The following is a 21765-nucleotide window of genomic DNA, read 5'->3' as shown; positions in this document are numbered from 1 at the left end:
CATCCTGAGACAAGGCCGAGTATAGCCCACAAAGATCTCCGCCATGGCACAACCCAAGGGGGGGCGCCAACCCAGACAGGATGACCACGACAGTGAATCAACCCACTCAGGTGACGCACCCCCTCCAGGGACGGCATGAGAGAGCCCCAGTAAGCCAGTGACTCAGCCCCTGTAATAGGGTTAGAGGCAGAGAATCCCAGTGGAAAGAGGGGAACCGGCCAGGCAGAGACCGCAAGGGCGGTTCGTTGCTCCAGAGCCTTTCCGTTCACCTTCCCACTCCTGGCCAGACTACACTCAATCATATGACCCACTGAAGAGATAAGTCTTCAGTAAAGACTTAAAGGTTGAGACCGAGTTTGCGTCTCTGACATGGGTAGGCAGACCGTTCCATAAAAATGGAGCTCTATAGGAGAAAGTCCTGCCTCCAGCTGTTTGCTTAGAAATTCTAGGGACAATTAGGAGGCCTGCGTCTTGTGACCGTAGCGTACGTGTAGGTATGTACGGCAGGACCAAATCAGAGAGATAGGTAGGAGCAAGCCCATGTAATGCTTTGTAGGTTAGCAGTAAAACCTTGAAATCAGCCCTTGCTTTGACAGGAAGCCAGTGTAGAGAGGCTAGCACTGGAGTAATATGATCAAATTTTTGGGTTCTAGTCAGGATTCTAGCAGCTGTATTTAGCACCAACTGAAGTTTATTTAGTGCTTTATCCGGGTAGCCGGAAAGTAGAGCATTGCAGTAGTCTAACCTAGAAGTGACAAAAGCATGGATTAATTTTTCTGCATAATTTTTGGACAGAAAGTTTCTGATTTTTGCAATGTTACGTAGATGGAAAAAAGCTGTCCTTGAAATGGTCTTGATATGTTCTTCAAAAGAGAGATCAGGGTCCAGAGTAACGCCGAGGTCCTTCACAGTAGCACCCTCAGCACCTGTAGCACCCTCAGTAGCACCCTCAGCACCATAGCCATTTCCTGTGGCTATGCCCTCAAATCAAATCTGATTCATATCGGGCATATCAGAGGTGGGGCGGCAGGGTAGCCTAGTGGCTAGAGCATTGGACTAGTAACCGGAAGGTTGCAAGTTCATATCCCCGAGCTGACAAGGTACAGATCTGTTATTCTGCCCCTGAACAGGCAGTTAACCCACTGTTCCTTATGTGCCCACATTGAAAGTAAGAATTTGTTCTTAACTAAAAAATAAAAAAAAATTTAAAAGAGGTGGGACCGGGACCTTTGTTCTGTTGACCTTTACTACGACACCAATACTTACTGCCCCTTAAAACTCAACATTGGTGTTGAGGAGAAATGTATCACTGTGTGTGTGTGTGTGTGTGTGTGTGAAGGGCATTATAATATCATTAGATGCTAATACACTTTGAATATTTGTCTAGGGTATTGGCCATCAACCTTTTACTGCATTAAAAGTCTCTATGAAATGTGAACTTATGTGCCCACATTGTTTTCCTTTGTCCTATATTAGCATTTAACAAGTGCTGGAAACTCTGTGGTCCATACACAGATTAAAAGATGGGTTTTTATTTATGTTAAATATTTGTTTGTATTGATGTTATTTATTAGGTTTAACTAAAGGGGAAAAGTAAGTTGTGTTAAATACAGTAGGTTGCAACTTGAAATATAGATTTGTTAATCATATAACATAACAGTTGGCGTTGAATCATATATTTGGTTTCAACAAATGTAGTTTTTTATTTTATTTATTTAGAACATAACTAATTTACTTGTAACTTGTTGAAGCATATCTTTTTTTACAGTACAGGCCACATAGGCACCAATACTGTCGGCAGTTTTATGGATGATTAGGCCTACATTTTACATCTCACATGTGGGCTATATTATAGGCCCATAGCCAACCTAGACATATTTATTAAGTAACCTATATGGACCACTGCCACAGCTACGTAAAGGCAACTCCGAACACTGGATGTATTTAGTTGATGTTTAGAATAGTTCAACAAAAGAAGTGTATGCAGAACATCTCACATGGGTCGGGCCCACTGTCCTCCATATTTTGTCCTCGAGCGCTTCCTCCCTCTTATCCTCATCCATCCAGCCCTGCACTTTTCCCTAGAATGGTATGCCCCAGAATGGTATGCCCCGGCATGAGCCTATTGATGCGATATGTCTCCTCCGTACCCTCTGGTAGCTCATTATTATTCTTGTCGGCACTCTGCAAAGCCTCGAATGTGGATTGGACGAAGATGTAGGGTACATCTCTAAGATGATGCTATACAAGTATAGTATATATTGTATAAATGTCGACTAGTCACTGTATATTTTTGAATTAGGCTACAGTTGCCTTGTGTGCCTGGCTACGTTGGATTAACTGGAGAAGCTAGGATCATCGGTCGCGCCCTTGTGGGCTTTGACTTGTCTATCATATTCACAGGGAGTGAGTATCAAAATGAGGGACGCCGAAGGAGTCGTTTTTGGACAAGATGCGGACAGAATGGTTGGGGCAGTGCTTCGTAGGATGCTGAGGCTTTTCGATGGTGAGTTGCCGCAGACGGGTCGCCTCTCTATTTGTTCATCATAGGAACCATTCGAGTGGACATTCCATGCCGCGGGCATCCCAGGCCGAACCATTTCCCACTGGACTAGCTACTCAACGGCAATTGCGATGGCAATTGGTTCGGTCGCTAATTTCAAATGAAAGATGTTGCATTATTTGATCCTACGGAATGTTTGTTTACGTCTAATTAATCAGGTCAGACCTCTACAAGTCCGACGGCACTATAGCATCAAGTCCATCATTTAATTCCTGCATTGTCCATGTTGTCCACAAAGCACAAGTGTGCAAAGATTCCATTCCAGTCAATGGTGCTTCAATCACGGGGTCATTGTCCGTTACATTACAATACAAATGTGGTGTAGACGCTTTGGTAAGTCAACCTAGCATAATCTATTATAAAGCGCAAACCAGGGAAATGCCACCGCCATACATCCAGTCTAAATAGATAGGTAGGCTGAGCCTCTGGAGGTGTGAGTGACTGACTGGGTTTCAGTGGGCTATTCCAATGCTGTGGAATAGCCCACTGAGCTAAACGCCTAGGCTATTAGCTCAGGGAAACATCGTCGTTAGTTCTCACTGGTGTGTTGTGGAAAGAAAGCGTCCAGTTGTCATTGAGTCACAGGGTAAACACGTTGAAGATAATACTACCTGCTCTGTCGCCTAACAGACAGGATATCACTGTATGGCTGTCTGTGTGTTATTATTCTAGTGAGGGAGTCGATCTGTCAGCCCCACAGCCTTCACGCCGTGAGGTTTTCCTTAGCCTGTTGGTGGTGCACACTGCTTTGAATGATCCTAGAGGAAAAACAAACAGACAGCATCTTGAGCCTTGTTGACAACAATCTGGCGTCTGTGTGTGTCTCTCGTTTCATATCTCTCGCTCTTTCTTAGCCGATCTCGCTCTCTCTTTCTGATCTCGCTCTCTCTATCTCTCTCCATATTTCTCATGTTTCGTGTAGATTCTGTCTCCTAGTGTGAACATCTGTCTTCCAGAGAAATCGCAGGCTATGATAACACATGGAAAGGTGTGTGTGTGTGTGTGCGCGCGTGAGTACACGTGTTTGTCAGTGGAGGAGATTGAGTGGCACGTTTGCCCATTGATTTCCATGGCAGCAGTGGAACAGCCGTGCCCTGCAAACAAACCTGCCCCGACACTGATCCAATTGGAAATTCCAACCCCTTCTCAGAACAGGCCAGGCAGCACCAGTCAATGTCAATAGACCTACATAGGAACAAAGCACTGTGGCTGAGTGACCATCTAATTACCACGGTCTGTCTGTCTGTCCTCATCGTGACCTTTTATTGGCATCCTAACTGTCATGTGTTGTCATATCGACCAATGGAAGCATTGTTCTTTTGACAGCAAAAACAAGTCTAATTGCATGGGATTTATTCCATTAATGAATCACTGCGTTGATTGAATTTCACGATAGCTCCACTGATGAGGGAGTTCATGAAGACGATTGATTGATTCACGACAGAGGTCGTTGCTGTGTTGTTATTTGACAGTGTTAGTTTAGAGGTCAGGGTCATATGAGTGTGCAGCCTGAGTTGAGGAACTGAGAAGCAGAAGTCTCATTGACATGCACACAAATGTCGTATTGCTTTTATCAGACCGGTGTTTTGTTTTACATTCTGAAAACCTCTCCTTCTGTGAGGGACCTTTTTGTACACAGATTTATGGAGATGAAGGAATTTTTTTAATTATGGAGATGAGCGTAGCTATGATGCTCTAATCCCATGTCCTGATGAGCTGCTGAGATGTTTTTTTTTTTTTTAGATTGTTGCGTTAAATGAAATGACTTAATTCGGAGAGAGAGAGAGGGAGATACCTTTATTGCCTCCTGTGTGTGTGGTCGAATGATGGCTAAGTGTCAGGCTGCCAGTAGTTTAAGTGCACGACTTCCTCTCATTCCCTTCCCATCATCGCCTCTGAATTCGAGGAACAAATCATCCAGTCATGCATTTCAAACCATTGCAAAGAGAAGAGACGAGGAGAGGAAACACACATTTGAGAGTATAGAAGGATGAGGATGTGGCGAGCTGAATCATCATGCCGCAAGATACCGTTCCTGAATGATCAAGGGCGGGATGTTTTTTGGGATCTTATCGAACTCCTTCCTCGGGGTGCACAGGGAGAGAGTGGCGTAGGGGTTCAGTGAGGGGGAAGTGTCGTGAACACTGAGGGGCCTACACTGCAGGAGCGTCTTGAAGACGGTGGGGAGACGGGAGGCTTTGTTGGTCAACTGTCCCAGTTATGTAACAATGACGACGCGAGGTAAAGACTAATAACAGCGTTCACACTCAAGGCGAGGGACATGGAGGAAGAAGGACAGAGAGAACGTAGAGACGTGATAAGAGATGGGGGGATGGGATGCACACGTACGAAGGAATGATGGCCGAAGACGCAATATAAAAGGTGGTGGGATACAGACCAAGATGGAGAGAGTGAATAAGGGAAAGGGATGTGAATTGAGGAGAGGTGTAGCGTGTATGCACAAGGGCTGTGAATGAGGTGGAATTGTAATAGCATTCATCCAGTCCTCTGCTGTCCTTCCCCCTGGCTACAGATACAGATAGCAGGTCCCAATCACATTATCTGTCTACGTTCAGAACACACACACACACACACCAGACTGACACAGACTGGGACTAACCCGAATCATAAGTATGAAGAGCACAAACAGTAATATGCTGGATTTAGTTTTACAACTGCCTAAGGTCTAGCCCTTGTTTCTGGACCTTAATCATTTGGCCTCGTGAACAGATACAGGTGAGTTGATTCAATTAGAAGAGTCAGTAGAGCGAGAGACTCTTTTCTATGTGAATAATACAACTACTGCAAGTCACCTCTAGGTCCACACACAAAAGGAATTCAACTCGCTTAGATTCCCACCAGACTGCCTGGGTCTCTTTGAGAGATGCGTTAAGTGGTCTGTTCAGTTCATTAACGACTCCAAAGGAACTCCATCCCAGAGAGAGTGTAGGAGCTGCAGTCTCCGCAGTCTGCTGGGGGAAACAATTGGTAGCATTCATGGCCATGTCCACTGACACACAAAGCTCTCATAGATAAACCCATCGCTCTCTCTATCTGCCCCCGGATCCACCCCACCATCACCACCACCCCCTTTTATGGGCAGAATGAAGAGATTTCTAGTTCATCCAGTCTGATGGGCTAGCTGACCCATTGATGAGAGCCAGTTGGGTTTACGTGACAGTTGCTGTCACTATGCCATTATCTGCTATACCAGGCAGGATTTACTGAAGTAGGATCCTATATACACTGCTCAAAAAAATAAAGGGAACAATAAAATAATTCATCCTAGATCTGAATGAATGAAATATTCTTAAGTACTTAGTTGAATGTGCTGACAACAAAATCACACACAAATGATCAATGGAAATCAAATTTATCAACCCATGGAGGTCTGGATTTGGAGTCACACTCAAAATTAAAGTGGAAAACCACACCACAGGCTGATCCAACTTTGATGTAATGTCCTTAAAACAAGTCAAAACGAGGATCGGTAGTGTGTGTGGCCTCCACTTGCCTGTATGACCTCCCTACAACGCCTGGGCATGCTCCTGATGAGGTGGCGGATGGTCTCCTGAGGGATCTCCTCCCAGACCTGGACTAAAGCATTCGCCAACTCCTGGACAGTCTGTGGTGCAATGTGGCGTTTGTGGATGGAGCGAGACATGATGTCCCAGATGTGCTCAATTGGATTCAGGTCTGGGGAACGGGCGGGCCAGTCCATAGCATCAATGCCTTCCTCTTGCAGGAACTGCTGACACACTCCAGCCACATGAGGTCTAGCATTGTCTTGCATTAGGAGGAACCCAGGGCCAACCGCACCAGCATATGGTCTCACAAGGGATCTGAGGATCTCATCTCGGTACGTAATGGCAGTCAGGCTACCTCTGGCGAGCACATGGAGGGCTGTGCGGCCCCCCAAAGAAATGTCACCCCACACCATGCCTGACCCACCGCCAAACCGGTCATGCTGGAGGATGTTGCAGGCAGCCGAACGTTCTCCACGGCGTCTCCAGACTCTGTCACGTGCTCATTGTGAACCTGCTTTCATCTGTGAAGAGCACAGGGCGCCAGTGGCGAATTTTCCAATATTGGTGTTCTCTGGCAAATGCCAAACGTCTTGCACGGTGTTGGGCTGTAAGCACAACCCCCACCTGTGGACGTCGGGCCCTCATACCACCCTCATGGAGTCTGTTTCTGACCGTTTGAGCAGACACATGCACATTTGTGGCCTGCTGGAGGTCATTTTGCAGGGCTCTGGCAGTGCTCCTCCTGCTCCTCCTTGCACAAAGGCGGAGGTAGCGGTCCTGCTGCTGGGTTGTTGCCCTCCTACGGCCTCCTACACGTCTCCTGATGTACTGGCCTGTCTCCTGGTAGCGCCTCCATGCTCTGGACACTACGCTGACAGACACAGCAAACCTTCTTGCCACAGCTCGCATTGATGTGCCATCCTGGATGATCTGCACTACCTGAGCCACTTGTGTGGGTTGTAGACTCCGTCTCATGCTACCACTAGAGTGAAAGCACCGCCAGCATTCAAAAGTGACCAAAACATCAGCCAGGAAGCATAGGAACTGAGAAGTGGTCTGTGGTCCCCACCTGCAGAACCACTCCTTTATTGGGGGTGTCTTGCTAAATGCCTATAATTTCCACCTGTTTTCTATTCCATTTGCACAACAGCATGTGAAATTTATTGTCAATCAGTGTTGCTTCCTAAGTGGACAGTTTGATTTCACAGAAGTGTGATTGACTTGGAGTTACATTGTGTTGTTTAAGTGTTCCCTTTATTTTTTTGAGCAGTGTATTTTGCCCATTATGTGCCACCTTTGGGCCACCGACTAACCAGGTGATCCCAAGGCCAGACATCCTCGTCTAACCCAGGTCCACACCACTCTGCCTGGGCCTTCATGGAGAATCTCTGCCTGGGCCTAGTATCAAAACCAGAGCCGGAGGACAAATAAATAGGCCAACAACGAGCCTGAAGTGCCAAGTCTAACACCATGTCTCCTTTCTCTGGTAGAATTTGACATTTTAGTTGAATCACTATCTGCTGCCCCCTCAAGTGTTTCTCATTGTCCCTATGGTGCCCCGACACAGCAGCCTGGCTCCTACGGGACTGTGTGTGGGGGAAACACATGAGATACTGTCTCTCACCGTGCCCTCTCTATGGTGTTGACATACACACCAATGATCTTTCTTGCCGCCACAGCTGTTCTAGTTACCACGGCGGCACAGCCTGTCGCGTTTCCACAGCGACCACAGTCAGTCAGACATCAGTGATGGATATTGATCGACATGTGCGGGCGGCTTTAGAGGTTCAGGGTTGAATTGAACAGCTATATTGATTGATAACTGTCACTGTTATCGCCGCTAAACCCTTGTGTCCAATTCCACGAGTTGTAGCTCTTCGTCGGAAAGTGTCTCTGATAGGAAGTGTGCGATCTAAATCTGTTGGTCCCAGATCTGTTTCTGCTCTTGCCAACTCCTTTGGTGTCATTGTTATGCCAAACATGTTTGGCATAACAATTCCATAAGGAGTTGGCAAAAGAGCAGAAACAGATCTGGGACCAGCCAGGCTTCATTGATCTCAAAATGTTCTACATAACCTCGTGTCTGCTGCACTAGGTTGTGCCCTTAATTCAATTGGGGAGAGAACAAGAGATAAGACCCGCGAACCCAAAGATATCTGTTGCTACCGATTAGGGGAAGGGAGAGACCAAGGAAATGAGAGAATGGAATGATGCAATCTTACTTGATCAGACTACTGATTATGAAGTTGATGAAGGAGGAGATCGGAAGCAAAAAAAGGAACGCAACCGGAAACACAGTTTGTATCTGTGGGACTGTGGGATTGGACACACAAATATAGTTACACCCGATGGAAGAAATAGAACGTGAAAGTGTATATTTCCTGAAGAAAATGTGCACTTGCTTCATTGTATTTTTTTGAAAAGCACACTAATTGTCCTCCTAGCTCCAAAACAGTGCAAGAACATCTGGGCGACCCTATGAAGACATTTAGTAGCAGCGACAGACCAGATCCCACAGCAGCAGTAACACAGTGGGAAAAAATCTGATGAAGTCTATAAAAGACATTTAGTAGCAGCGACAGACCAGATCCCACAGCAGCAGTAACACAGTGGGAAAAAATCTGATGAAGTCTATAAAAGACATTTAGTAGCAGCGACAGACCAGATCCCACAGCAGCAGTAACACAGTGGGAAAAAATCTGATGAAGTCTATAAAAGACATTTAGTAGCAGCGACAGACTTAAGCCCACAGCAGCAGTAACACAGTGAGTAATGCATTATGAAGTGGTTATATAAGCATACACTGGGGAATGGGGAGCCCATTGGTTAGATCTGGCCTATCTTTTTTTCTTTTCTTTCTTTTTCTCCTTTTTCACTCTTATTCACCCTTTTTCTTTCTTCTGTGTAGTCTCAGGTCTCATTCATGTAATTCACTTCCTGCTCTCACCCCATGTTCTTGGGAAATGCTACAAAGGGACATAGAGTGTATGTGGGGTCGTACATATGAGAGTTAAGCTATATGGCTTCCTAAGACACTGCATCTCAGTGCAACAGCCCCCGGTTTCGAATCCAGGCTGTGTCACATCCGGCTGTGATTGGGAGTCCCACAGGGCTGCGCACAATTGGCCCAGCGTCGTCCGGGTTTGGCCGGGGGGTTAGGCCATCATTGTAAATAACAATGTGTTCTTTACTGACTCGCCTAGTTTAAATAAAAAGTTAAATATGGTTGGCATTGGAAGCCAAGCCTGTGCTGGGTATCACACGTGTCACAGCTATTGCTGTTGCCCACTCACCACAGTGGGATGATCATACACGGTGACATGTCCACTGGTGTTCTTCTCACGACACTGTGTAATTGTGAGAAAGAGAGAGACTGTCATCTGTAGTGACACGTTTTTATTGGCAAGAACACTGAGATGACTAAATGGGTTAGTGCAATCTGCTATTGGAGTAATGGAGGCAGCCACTCACACACACACACACACACACACCAAGGTACATACTGTTCTTAAGCATATACCAAAAGGTGTCTGTGGAGCTGTAGGAGGATGAGTATTATATTATGTCTGCGTACTAAATGGCACTCTATTCTCTATTTAGTGCACTGGGTTCAGGTCAAAAGAAGTGCAATATATTGGGAATAGAGTGCCATTTGGGATGCAGCCGATGTCCTGCTGGTTGTGTGTGGGGAGACTGGAGCGAGTCCAGTTCCTGTATGGTGGGTTGTGCCTAGTCACCAGTCAGCACATCACCTCCAGACTGCACTGCCAGGCTGTAGCACGACAACAGCTTTGCAGGAAGAGGAGGAGGCTTGAGTGGGCAGTGTGGGGGGGGGGATCCGGACTGTGTGTGTGTCAGCGTATCTCCAGTCATTCACTGGGCTACTTATTTGGTACACGCTTTGGCTAGGCGTCAGTCACGACGACTGTGGCACAGACTCAGAAATACAGTCACCCACATACACCATTCAGTACTGATCATTGTTGTATCTAAATGACTGACGGAAGACTTTGTTAGAATTCTCACCCCCATTGTTAGTCAGCCCTCTTTTTGAAGGCTTTGATGACATTTCTACAGAAGCACTGACATTTCCATCCTAAACATACAGTCAGTCACTACACTGTGGTGCCACACATCAGTCAATCAATCAAATGTATTTATGAAGCCCCTTTTTACATCAGCCGATGTACAGAAACCCAGCCTAAAACCCCAAACAGCAAGCAATGCAGGTGTAGAAGCAGCTAAGAGCAACTCTCTCAGAGAGTACTATAGAGATTGGTCCTGTTCGTGAATGAGGCTTATGAGCGTTGCAGGCACACGCACACACGCACATACAGTCAAACATATTCATCTCCATGTTGCTAAGAGCTGAGGCACTCAGCAAGATGATCTGGGGCTGACTAAAGCCATGGCTTCCTGTCCCTCCTAGCCCCTCTCTTTGCCCTCTCTTCCCCACCCCACTAGAATCAATCCAAAATGGCAGGGCTATTATACTGAGAGATCCCACCCCTTTCACTGTCATCCCTCTGTATAGACACACACACATACATATTTATATATATATATACAGTACCAGTCAAAAGTTTGGACACCTACTCATTCCAGGGTTTTTCTTTATTTTTACTATTTTCTACATTGCAGAAAAATAGTGACATCAAAACTATGAAATAACACATATGGGATCATGTAGTAACTAAAAATGTGTTAAACAAATAAATATATTTTTAGATTGTTCAAAGTAGCCACCCTTTGCCTTGATGACAACTTTGTACACTCTTGGCATTCTGTCAACCAGCTTCACCTGGAATGCTTTTCCAACGATCTTGAAGGAGTTCCCACATGCTGAGCACTTGTTGGCTGCTTTTCCTTCACTCTGCGGTCCAACTCATCCCAAACCATCTCAATTGGGTTGAGGTTGGGTGATTGTGGAGGCCAGGTCGTTTGATACAGCACTCCATCACTCTCATTCTTGGTCAAATAGCCCTTACACAGCCTGGTCATTGTGCTGTTGAAAAACAAATGATAGTCCTACTAAGCACAAACCAGATGGGATGGTGTATCGCTGCAGAATGCTGTGTCTATGCTGGTTAAGTGTGCCTTGAAGTCTAAATGAATCACGGACAGTGTCACCAGCAAAGCACCATAACACCTCCTCCTCCATGCTTCACGGTCGGAACTACACATGCAGAGATCATCAATTCACCTACTCTGCGACTCACAAAAACAGTGGTTGGAACCAAAAATCTACATTTGGACAGATTTCCACTGGTCTAATGTCCATTGCTCATGTTTCTTTGCCCAAGCAAGTCTCTTCTTCTTATTGGTGTCCTTTAGTAGTGGTGTCCTTTACAGAAATTTGACCATGAAGGCCTAATTCTCCTCTGAACAGTTGATGTTGAGATGTGTCTGTTACTTGAACCTTGAATAATTTATTTGGGCTGCAACTTCTCCGGCCAGTAACTCTAATGGACGTATCCTCTGCAGCAGAGGTATCACTGGGTCTTCCTTCCCTGTGGCGGTCCTCATGAGAGCCGGTGTCATCGCAGCGCTTGATGGTTTTTGTGACTGTATATGTGTTTTTTGCGTCGGAATACCTATCTTCTGTAGACCACCCCTACTTTGTCACAACACAACAAATTAACTTTCAAAAAAGGCACACCTGTTAATTTAAATAAATTCCAGGTGACTACCTCACGAAGCTGGTTGAGAGAATGCCAAGAGTGTGCAAAGCTGTCATCAAGGCAAAGGGTGGCTAGAATCTAAAATGTGTTTTGATTTGTTTAACACTTTTTTGGTTACTACATTATTCCACGTGTGTTATTTCATAGTTTGTGTCTTCACTATTATTCTACAATGTAAAAAATAGTCAAAATAAAGTAAAACCCTGGAATGAGTAGAGAGGGAGCACAAACCCTCAGTCTAGAGGTGATTATAGCCTGAGCACAAACCCTTATACTGGCTTTCCATGCCAATAAAGCCCATTGAATTGAACTGAATTGAGAGAGCAGGATAAAACTAAAATGAGCTTTTTGGTCTTAATTTAAGATGAGGGTTAGCAGTGTGGTTAGGGTTGGGTTTAAAATCAGATTTCATAACTTTGTGGCTGTGCCTGCTAGTGACCACTCTGCAGAGCTTCCTCCAGAACAAGATTCATGATGAAAAATGTGTCAGAAAATAGTGGAATCAAAATGTATTCATATTGTGCCTTTTGAACATTCGTGAGTAGAAGTGGGAGGCAGGTACAGTATAATGTTGTCAACGTGCCTTCTTTCCACATATGCTTATGTCATTTTCCTATGACAAGGTTGACCTGTAAAGCCCACAGTCCATTCAGTGAAGTCTCTAATTTGTCCACACCAGCAGACACCACATAAGAGGGGTTCACAGTAGCTATATTAATGCTGTCTGTTAACATATGGCTGAGTAGATTTGAGCATCTGTCAGATGAGATGATGTCAGCAAGTACAGCTGTCTGCTCTGGTTGCCCCACTGGCTGAGGGGAAGTCATCGACAGTATACACACACACACAGGCCAGCTGGATGTCTGCTAGACTAGAACATGATGCTGCTGGACAGTGGACAGACTCCATCCATCTCACAGGATAGGCTGCTACACTTCACAGCACCTACAGTATATAAATACCATGGTTTTATCCACACCACATTGCCCTCTATCATATGATATTCTTAGATCCCGAGTTTGCCCTGAACCTGTGACCTGACCAGGAAAAACGCCAGTTACTAGATTGATTCTGTTCTAAAAAAGATATGATGTGGAAAGCCATTCAATGAGTGTGTTTGCAGTTTCCACCCTGTCCAGGTAATCACCAGTGTATAGACACTCCATATGGAGTTTAAATGGCTGGGACTAAATTTAGGATCTAACACTATTCCACACTTTCACACCAGCCTCTAGTTTTGGCATCGACTTGCAGCCAATTTGATTAATACAGTTCAAGCCAAAGTCCAGGAGCCTTGGTTTCGAATGAATCAAATGTGGTCTAAAGATGGAAAGGGTCGTTTGTAGAAAAAATTATTCAAGAGGAATTGTTATGATCTTCCCTGTGCTAAGTAGACTAAATATGTCGTTTAAAATGTATCGGGCTGAATGCTAAGGTTTATCAATATCAGTGAAACAATTGCAGCCTACCTGTTGATTTCGTCCATAGCTTGGCATATAGCTTAGGCAGTCTACGGCTGGATAACTTGGAACTCGGATTTCAAGAGAGAATACTGCTATGTGGAAAGAACGAGACTTATCTAGTTCTTTTATAAACGGCACGGGTTTACGAGTTTACAACTCTCCTCACGTTCGTGAGCTAGCATACGCTATACGGTGTATGTGAATGGACGCTCGCTACTCTCGCACACCAACTCCACGACGTTGACGGACATCTCCCCCGTGTGATTCGGGCTCACACTGTCACACGCACTCTAGTCTTTTGTCACAACTGGATGAGTGTGAGGCAAAAGAATCCAGCAAGGCCACTATGTGTTGCGTTCTGTATCTTGAGTCATTGTTTTACATCTGACATGAGCGGGGACTTGTCAAAGGGAGAGAGCTGAAAGGCTGTGAACAAGTAGACAGGAGAGGACGGAGAGATACTAACCAACAGAGAGGAGCAGCCAGACTGGCACTGATTGGCTCTCTGACTGTTGCTATGGTGGTTTAGGCAGCTATCCCATTGGTCAGACAAGCAACTTGGACAAGGACATGCTCGGGAATCCAAACATCCTCCTGTCGTCATGACAACAGACAGGAAGTGGGAATGTGTTACTGTGGAAGAATGCCAAGCTGTTTTAAACTGAACTGTTTGTTTTAACAGAGGATCTCTTGTGAACATAGAAACTCTCTATTCTAACCCTGGATCTGCTGCTAGAACAGCTTAGTGGCGCTCCATCCCGCTCTCGGGTGTTCAGCTGAGATGGTGTAATCCGCACGGAAAGATGATGATTATTATAACATGTCTGGATGAGAGGAGAGCAGCTAGATGTGACTTATGGGGTTGGAAGGATTTAGTCAGCGGCAGAAGGAGACAGCGAGATCCTATTCTCCTTGTCCATTTCCATCTAAACTAGCGACCCTAACTAGACACGTTTCTTAATGTAATAACGCAATAGCTAATCATGTCGTCTACACACCTACTGCATACGTAGAGTCCTGTCCAATCCAGTTTTAGCGCAGTACATGTTGGCGTAGTGCAAAAGAGAAGGCCTCCAACCCACAATTCTATTTTTAATCCATACCTCAGGGAGGGTTTGATAAATCCAAGTTGACACTGTAGAGTCAGCCAGGGATCCATGGATGTTTCACTAGACCCGGTATCCCACAGAGACCTATTGCAGCTTCAGTTTATTCACATCAATGTGTTTACTCTGCCTTCAGGTGGATGATACATCACTTCAGACACACAGCTTCATGCTGGGCCATTGATCAGGCCTGACACTGGCACTGAGCCACATAGAGAAACAAACGCACACACACACACACACACACACCTGGCTTTCTGGTTGATGCATATGCAGAGGCCTTGGTAAATGCTGACATGCTAATACTGTCTACCCAAGCAGCACCTTCACCTCTATGATGTTAGATGGTGTGAAACCTGTTAGCAGTAACCCCATAGCTGTCAGAGCCACACCTTCTTGGAGAGAAATAATGAAACCTGCCATGGGAGAGATAAAGTTGAGGAGAGAGAGAGAGAGAAAGGGGAGGAGAGGGGTGAGGTTTAGGTGAGGGTGAGTGATAGCGAGGTATCGGGGAGGTGAAGGGATGCATGCTGGGAACAATATGGAGCTCATGAATATCATGAGACTAGCTCATTAACACACACTGGGCTCCTTATGTAAACCCAACATCTGACCCAGAAACCTCCTCGCACAGAAGGCTGGAGAGATGGAGAGAGAGAGAGAGAACAAAGGAGGAAGAGTGGGAATGAGGGAAACGAGGTCGTTGGGTGAGCGCTTTAATGAAGCACATGTCAGTGTCTTTGTGTGGGAGAGAGTCAGTCACTGTTCAAGTAGAAGAACGTGCGTGTGGAGCAATACGACTGTGTCTCTGATGTTTGTTCCAATGTGTTGAGAGATGATATTCATACTTAAATGCTTGATCCAAACACCAGGGAGCCTGTCCTCTGTAACTTGATCAATGCTCTACCTAACACCTGTGTGTGTGTGTTGTGTGGAGGTATTTTACAACAACTATAGTAAATGCGTACATGTCTAACGTTGCCCTCTCTCACTCTGTCTCGCTCTCTCTGTCTCTCTCTGTCTCGCTCTCTCTCTCTGTCTCGCTCTCTCTCTCTGTCTCGCTCTCTCTCTCTGTCTCGCTCTCTGTCTCGCTCTCGCTCTCTGTCTCGCTCTCGCTCTCTGTCTCGCTCTCGCTCTCTGTCTCGCTCGCTCTCTCTGTCTCGCTCTCTCTGTCTCGCTCTCTCTGTCTCGCTCTCTCTCTCTCTGTCTCGCTCTCTGTCTCGCTCTCTCTCTCGCTCTCTCTCTCTGTCTCGCTCTCTCTCTCTGTCTCACTCTCTGTCGCTCTCTCTCTCTGTCTCGCTCTCTCTCTGTCTCGCTCTCTGTCTCTCTCTCTCGCTCTCTCTCTCTGTCTCGCTCTCTCTCTCTGTCTCGCTCTCTCTCTCTGTCTCGCTCTCTCTCTCTGTCTCGCTCTCTGTCGCTCTCTCTCTCTGTCTCGATCTCTCTCTCTGTCTCGCTCTCTGTCGCTCTCTCTCTGTCTCTCTCTCTCTCTCTGTCTCGCTCTCTGTCGCTCTCTCTCTGTCTCTCTCTCTCTCTCTGTCTCGCTCTCTGTCGCTCTCTCTCTGTCTCGCTCTCTCTCTCTGTCTGCTCTCTGTCGCTCTCTCTCTGTCTCGCTCTCTCGCTCTCTCTCTGTCTCGCTCTCTCTCTCTCGCTCTCTCTCTCGCTCTCTCTCTCTGCTCTCGCTCTCTCTCTCTGTCTCGTCTCTCTCGCTCTCTGTCGCTCTCTCTCTCTGTCTCGCTCTCTGTCTCGCTCTCTGTCGCTCTCTCTCTCTGTCTCGCTCTCTGTCGCTCTCTCTCTCTGTCTCGCTCTCTGTCGCTCTCTCTCTCTGTCTCGCTCTCTGTCGCTCTCTCTCTCTGTCTCGCTCTCTGTCGCTCTCTCTCTCTGTCTCGCTCTCTGTCGCTCTCTCTCTCTGTCTCGCTCTCTGTCGCTCTCTCTCTCTGTCTCGCGCTCTCTCTCTCTGTCTCGCTCTCTCTGTCTCTACAGGTGGATTCTTGTGGATGGGAAATGCTCCCTAATCTTCCCTGCCCTCCTCCTCCCTCTCCTGAAAACCCCAATCCATCTCTCGTTCTCACTTTCTCCATCACTCCATCACTCCCTGGTCGCCATGACGTCCTCGCTGCAAACGCTGGGGCTTAAGCTGGCCCCGCCCCCTCAGGACCTAAACCCTGAGCGGTTGGACGGCTGCGAGGAGACGGGCCGGCGCTACAAAGTGGTTCCCTCCGTCGTGTGTTCCATGTGTTGCCTCTTCGGCATCATCTACTGCTTCTTCGGTGAGCAAAATATATTATTTGTAGCGGTAGTATGGACATAGTGTTTCCAAGGACGAAAGAGCTAAGAGTTATTTCACTAGTCTCAGTGGTGATGTTCATCTGACGCTGCTGCAGAACCTCTCTGAGACTATGATAAACAGGGTGAAGCACAAGTGATGATTTTATTTCAAGCAACACTGGGCTAATATTCTGGAGAATTTAGCCGCTCCGGGGCTATGCATAGGGTAATCATCTCCCCTCGCTCTCTCTCTCTCTCCCCCATCTCTCTCTTTCTCTCTCTCAGATAAAAATGTCTCTTGCTATCCCAATCAAATTTAATTGAATAAAACTATTGATGTGGTAGATTTATGTACACTGCCAAGGTAAACACATGACAGAGATGGTCAAACAAGACCATCTCAAGGCCGCAGAATTAAAAGGAACACAATTTGGTGGCTCTCTGTGCTCAAGACAAGACTCCCTGTCTCTCTCTCTCCTCAGGCTACCGTTGTTTCAAGGCGGTGATGTTCCTGACGGGCCTGATGTTCGGCTCCATCGTCATCTTCCTGTTGTGTTATAAGGAGCGCGTCCTGGACACCCAGCTCAGTGTTGAGGCCTCTGTGGGCATCGGCCTGGGCATCGGCACCCTCTGTGGCCTGGTCACCATGCTGGTTCGCTCCGTGGGTCTCTTCATGGTGGGTCTCCTCCTGGGCCTCTTGGTGGCTGTGGCCACCCTGGTGGGCATGGAAGAGCTGTCCAACAGCCCCCCAAGGTCGGTCTGGGTCCCCCTGGGGGTGCTGCTCGGCCTGGGCATGCTGTTCGCCGTTCTCACCCTCCAATGGCAGCGCTTCTTCACCACCGTGTCCACGGCCGTGTTCGGGGCGGCGGTGATCACCGTGGCGCTGGACTACTTTGTGGAGCTGTTTGCCCTGGTGCTGTACCTGTACGAGAGGGTGAAAGCGGCGCCCAGGGGGAGACCCGTCTGCTGGATCACCTGGGTGGTGCTGGGGGTGTGGCCTGTTCTGACGCTCCTGGGAGTGCTAATACAGTGGAAGGTGACAGCAGAGGGATACTCCCACACCAAGGGTGAGTCTGAGATCGGGGTGCTGGAGAGGTTACACTGACGTCAATGCTAAAGGTTGTGGACTTTTTCTTTTGAGAGTGACAGAGCTATTTATTAGAGAGAGAGAGAGAGAGAGAGAGGTGCTTGAAAGGAAAGGGGGACAACCTAGTCAGTTGTCCAACTGAATGTATTCAACTGAAATGTGTCTTCCGCATTTAACCCAACCCCTCTGAATCAGAGAGGTGCGGGGGGGCTGCCTTAATCGACATCCACGTCTTCGGCGTCCGGGGAGCAGTGGGTTAACTGCCTTGCTCAGGGGCAGAATGCCAGATTTTGACCTCGTCAGCTCGGGGGTTCAATCCAGCAACCTTCCGGTTACTGGTCCAACGCTCTAACCACTAGGCTACCTGCCGCCCGAATGTAAGCAAAGAGGAGAATAAGAGTGAGAAACAAAGAGAGGGAGGGGGAGAGACAAAGAGCAGGTAGCTTAAGGGGAAGAGAGAGAGAGAGAGAGTGAAGCAGATTATTGCTGGGTGAACTCCCTGGCTGCCAGATGGTGCCTGGCTCTGCTTGTCTAGTCTAAATAAAAAGATGAACACAATCAGAACAAAATCATGTGGAGCAGGGCAACTGTCAAAGGGCGCGCTGGGTCATTCTTGTGCGTGTTTGAAAACATCTGCTGGCTAGCTGCACAGTGTCATTGCGTGTGTAGGTGTGTTCTTTGACTGTGTGTACAGTGTGTGTGTGTGTGTGTGTATATCTGAACCCCGTCTTCCATCTCTCTCAGTGATCATCAGTCGTCAGCAGCGGCGGGTCCAGCTGATGCGTATCCGTCAGAAGGAGGAGCGGAGGGACCGCAGCAGGAAGAGGAAGAATAAGCAACAGAGAGACTCCACCCACAGCTCTCACCCTCCCAAACCCCTGCACCCTGAGCCCGCCTATCGCAGGAAACCCAACCCTATACGACGCTTTGACGGGGACGTCCTATCGCCTGTGAGTGTACAAGTGTGCTCTCTCTCTCTCTCTCTCTCTCTCTGTCCATTCTCCTCATCTCTTCTTGCTCAGTGTCTTATCAGCATTCATCACATTTTTTTGTATCTTTTCCTCTCTCTTGCTCCCTCTCCCTTTATCTGTCATCACTGATCTAACATGCAATATTAATCTCTCTCTCTGTCTCTCTCTCTCTGTCTCTTTCTCTCTCTCTCTCTCTCTCTGTCTTTCTGTCTCTCTCTCTGTCTCTCTCTGTCTCTCTCTGTGTGTGTGTCTCTCTCTCTGTCTCTGTCTCTCTCTGTGTGTGTCTCTGTCTCTCTCTGTCTCTGTCTCTCTCTCTCTGTCTCTCTCTCTCTCTCTCTCTCTCTCTCTCTCTCTGTCTCTCTCTCTCTGTCTCTCTCTCTCTCTGTCTCTCTGTCTCTCTGTCTCTCTGTCTCTCTGTCTCTCTGTCTCTCTGTCTCTCTGTCTCTCTGTCTCTCTCTCTCTCTCTCTCTCTCTCTCTGTCTCTCTGTCTCTCTCTCTCTGTCTCTCTCTCTGTCTCTCTCTCTGTCTCTACAGAGTTACATCCAGAGTTTCCGGGACAGACAGGTGGAGGCTAGGCCGTATCCTGGAGGGGGCAGACTGATGGGGGGAGGGGCTCACACCAATGTGGATGTGGACTATGACTGCGGCTCCACCACGCCCCTCACTGCGGCTGCAGGCCCCTTACTACGAGTCTGAACACTCCCCTAACCACTGGTCTGACCACACACCCCAGAAACCTGTACAGCAGTATGAATCTGGCAGCCACATCACACCCCCCAAAAGGTGTGACCACACCCCCGTAGGCCTGTATTGCAGTTTAGGTCTGACTGACCACTCCCCCACCACAATGCTGGAGCCAATCAGAGTATGTGAATAGTAAAGGTCTAAACTCTTTTTTTCTGTTTCACACACACACCAGCCACATGCATGAAAATACTGTACACACATCCACAAACACTGCAGTGGAACTGGACCTGGTGGACAGAGAGAGAAATACAGGGCCTCCAACTGGATGGATAGATGTTAGCCGAGGCTTCTCTCTCTCCATCCAGCCTCCAGCCAGTCTCCATCAGGACACCGTTTAAAGAAGCATGGCTCAGGTTTCGAACGAGGCATCGTTTTACCACGGACACCGGAATACAATCGTCTCTCTTCAGGATTTTGAAAAGATTTTAAAGTGTGTTAACTGCTCGGCAGTCTTAATTCCTCAAATCGTTCTCTGTCCTCAACAGGCAGTTCCTTTGTACTGCATTTCTATGGTTCCATCCTTCTATGGAGTTGGGACCTTTTGATGAGAACTGACTAGTAATAAACACCCCTGCTCTGTGCCATGCTCTGTGCCATGCTCTGTGCCATGCCAGCCCAACAACAGATCACCTCCTGGGAAGGAGAAGAATATGTGTCTTTTAAGAGGAAGCATTATGCATTCTTGGTGCTGGGTGATATCCGTCTTTGGAAAGCAGGTTGAACTCCCCCTTCTTTAACGGAGGTTGGGAGATCCGGTGGATTTATGGGTGCCTTGTGATTGCCCTTACTTGGACTGTACCATTCAGCGGTGGGATAGGGGTTATCGGCAGTGGTCACTGAATGAGACATGTGAGAGACTATATGATAACGTGCTATATTATTATAGTGACAGACAACAAAGTTGTTGCGATAGGAATGAGGGTAGGCCTATGTCTAGCAGAGGAGCAACAGTGAACCAATCAGGGAGCAAGCAAGGAAACAGTGGATGGGGATTGGTCTAACCTGCCCGGGGCTCTACCAAAAGGAACACTACAGGAAGTCAGCACGGGGTCAATAAAGAGTTCAAAACAGAAAGGGGTCAGAATAAAAGATCGACCAATACAACGAGAGTATTGACCACTCCCCCTCCACTCTACAGAGAGGACCATTCAGGTCACAGAGGATAGCCTAACAAAGAACCCCTACATAATGTGCATTGGTGTTTTGAATATGGGCCAAAACATTCTGTCTGTAGTGTATCAGTAAATGACAGGACGTCTATGGTTTTATTCTTGTCTTTGACTCAGACTGTGATAATATAATACAGGCTTGTTGTTATTATTAGGATTGCCCCCATTGGGCTGTGGTGTCAGGGCATGGTATAAGAATCGGAAGTTCCTTTCCCAGAATCTTCCAGGGGAAACCTACCTGGCTGCATGACTCAGTGGTTCCTTCCTGTTCCTGTCCCCCTCTCTTATCTGTCTCCCGTGGCATTGTCCTCCTCACCTCACCAGACAATGGTTCCTATCCCCCTCTAGCCTGATCGCCCCACATCTAACAACCACGTGCATAGTTCGTAACACTTCTCATGAATGGCTTCTTTAATAATGCATTATAAGCACATGTATAATGCCTTATGAGCTATGTATAATGCACTATAATGCATAGAGATTAAATTGTTATTCATGAGCACTTATTATGCGCTTATTGTACATTATGAAGAGCGCATTCTTAGGAAGTGTTAGCAAATTAGCCTGAGTGCCAGTCTTGTTTAAGCCATCATGTCAACTCCTTGCCACTCAATGTCTTGTCAAACATGCTTTAGCATGACAATGAGTGACAAGGAGTTTGCTTGGTAGCACAAGCAGATCTGGGACCAGGCTATGACAGAGATGGCGGTACAGCACAAACAGTAGAGATGTGTAACTCCTCACTATCTCCCTCCGGTGTGCATTCTTCTGACCTTCTGTCTTGTACATAAACAACACTGTTACAGTACTTTTTTCCTTGTATTTCTTGCTTAATTTGATTGTTTTAGTTTTTCTCATGGGTTTATTTTAGGATACTTGATTTTATTTATATGAAATAATGTGTCCTTTCTGAAGTACTGTATGTATATTTATTAATCAGGTAATTTATTGACATTTTGACTTCAGGAGTGCAGCCTCATAAATGTAGGCTGGTGATATTCCATGCTTCTTATTAAAAGTATTATTATTATTATTATTATTAAAGCATGTGTTTTTATGGGCCTATATATGATAAACAAAGTGATTCTACAATGTCTTTGGCTGTTAATTCAACACACACACACACACACACACACACACACACAGAGAACATGATAGACCGGTACAGAGACTGGCAGACTGAATC

General features: G+C 46.8%; 1 protein-coding gene across 2 annotated transcripts; it reads left to right on the top strand.

Moving 5' to 3' along the window:
• The first annotated feature begins 789 nt into the window (after positions 1–789).
• Positions 790–21718, top strand: LOC112266508 (transmembrane protein 198-B). 2 transcript variants are annotated; one of them, XM_024444040.2, is made up of 6 exons: positions 790–2217; positions 2404–2506; positions 16321–16607; positions 17088–17672; positions 18437–18642; positions 19198–21718. In XM_024444040.2, the coding sequence occupies exons 3-6, from the start codon at positions 16442–16444 to the stop codon at positions 19357–19359; spliced, it is 1119 nt and encodes a 372-aa protein (XP_024299808.2). In that variant the 5' UTR covers positions 790–2217; positions 2404–2506; positions 16321–16441; the 3' UTR covers positions 19360–21718. The 2 variants fall into 2 exon arrangements, with proteins under 2 accessions (XP_024299808.2, XP_024299807.2); XM_024444039.2 differs by having other exon boundaries at positions 790–2222.
• Positions 21719–21765: the final 47 nt, after the last annotated feature.

This window comes from Oncorhynchus tshawytscha, linkage group LG14, assembly GCF_018296145.1.
Source record: "Oncorhynchus tshawytscha isolate Ot180627B linkage group LG14, Otsh_v2.0, whole genome shotgun sequence".
Taxonomy (NCBI): domain Eukaryota; kingdom Metazoa; phylum Chordata; class Actinopteri; order Salmoniformes; family Salmonidae; genus Oncorhynchus; species Oncorhynchus tshawytscha.
This window is presented reverse-complemented; position numbering and strand designations above follow the sequence as displayed.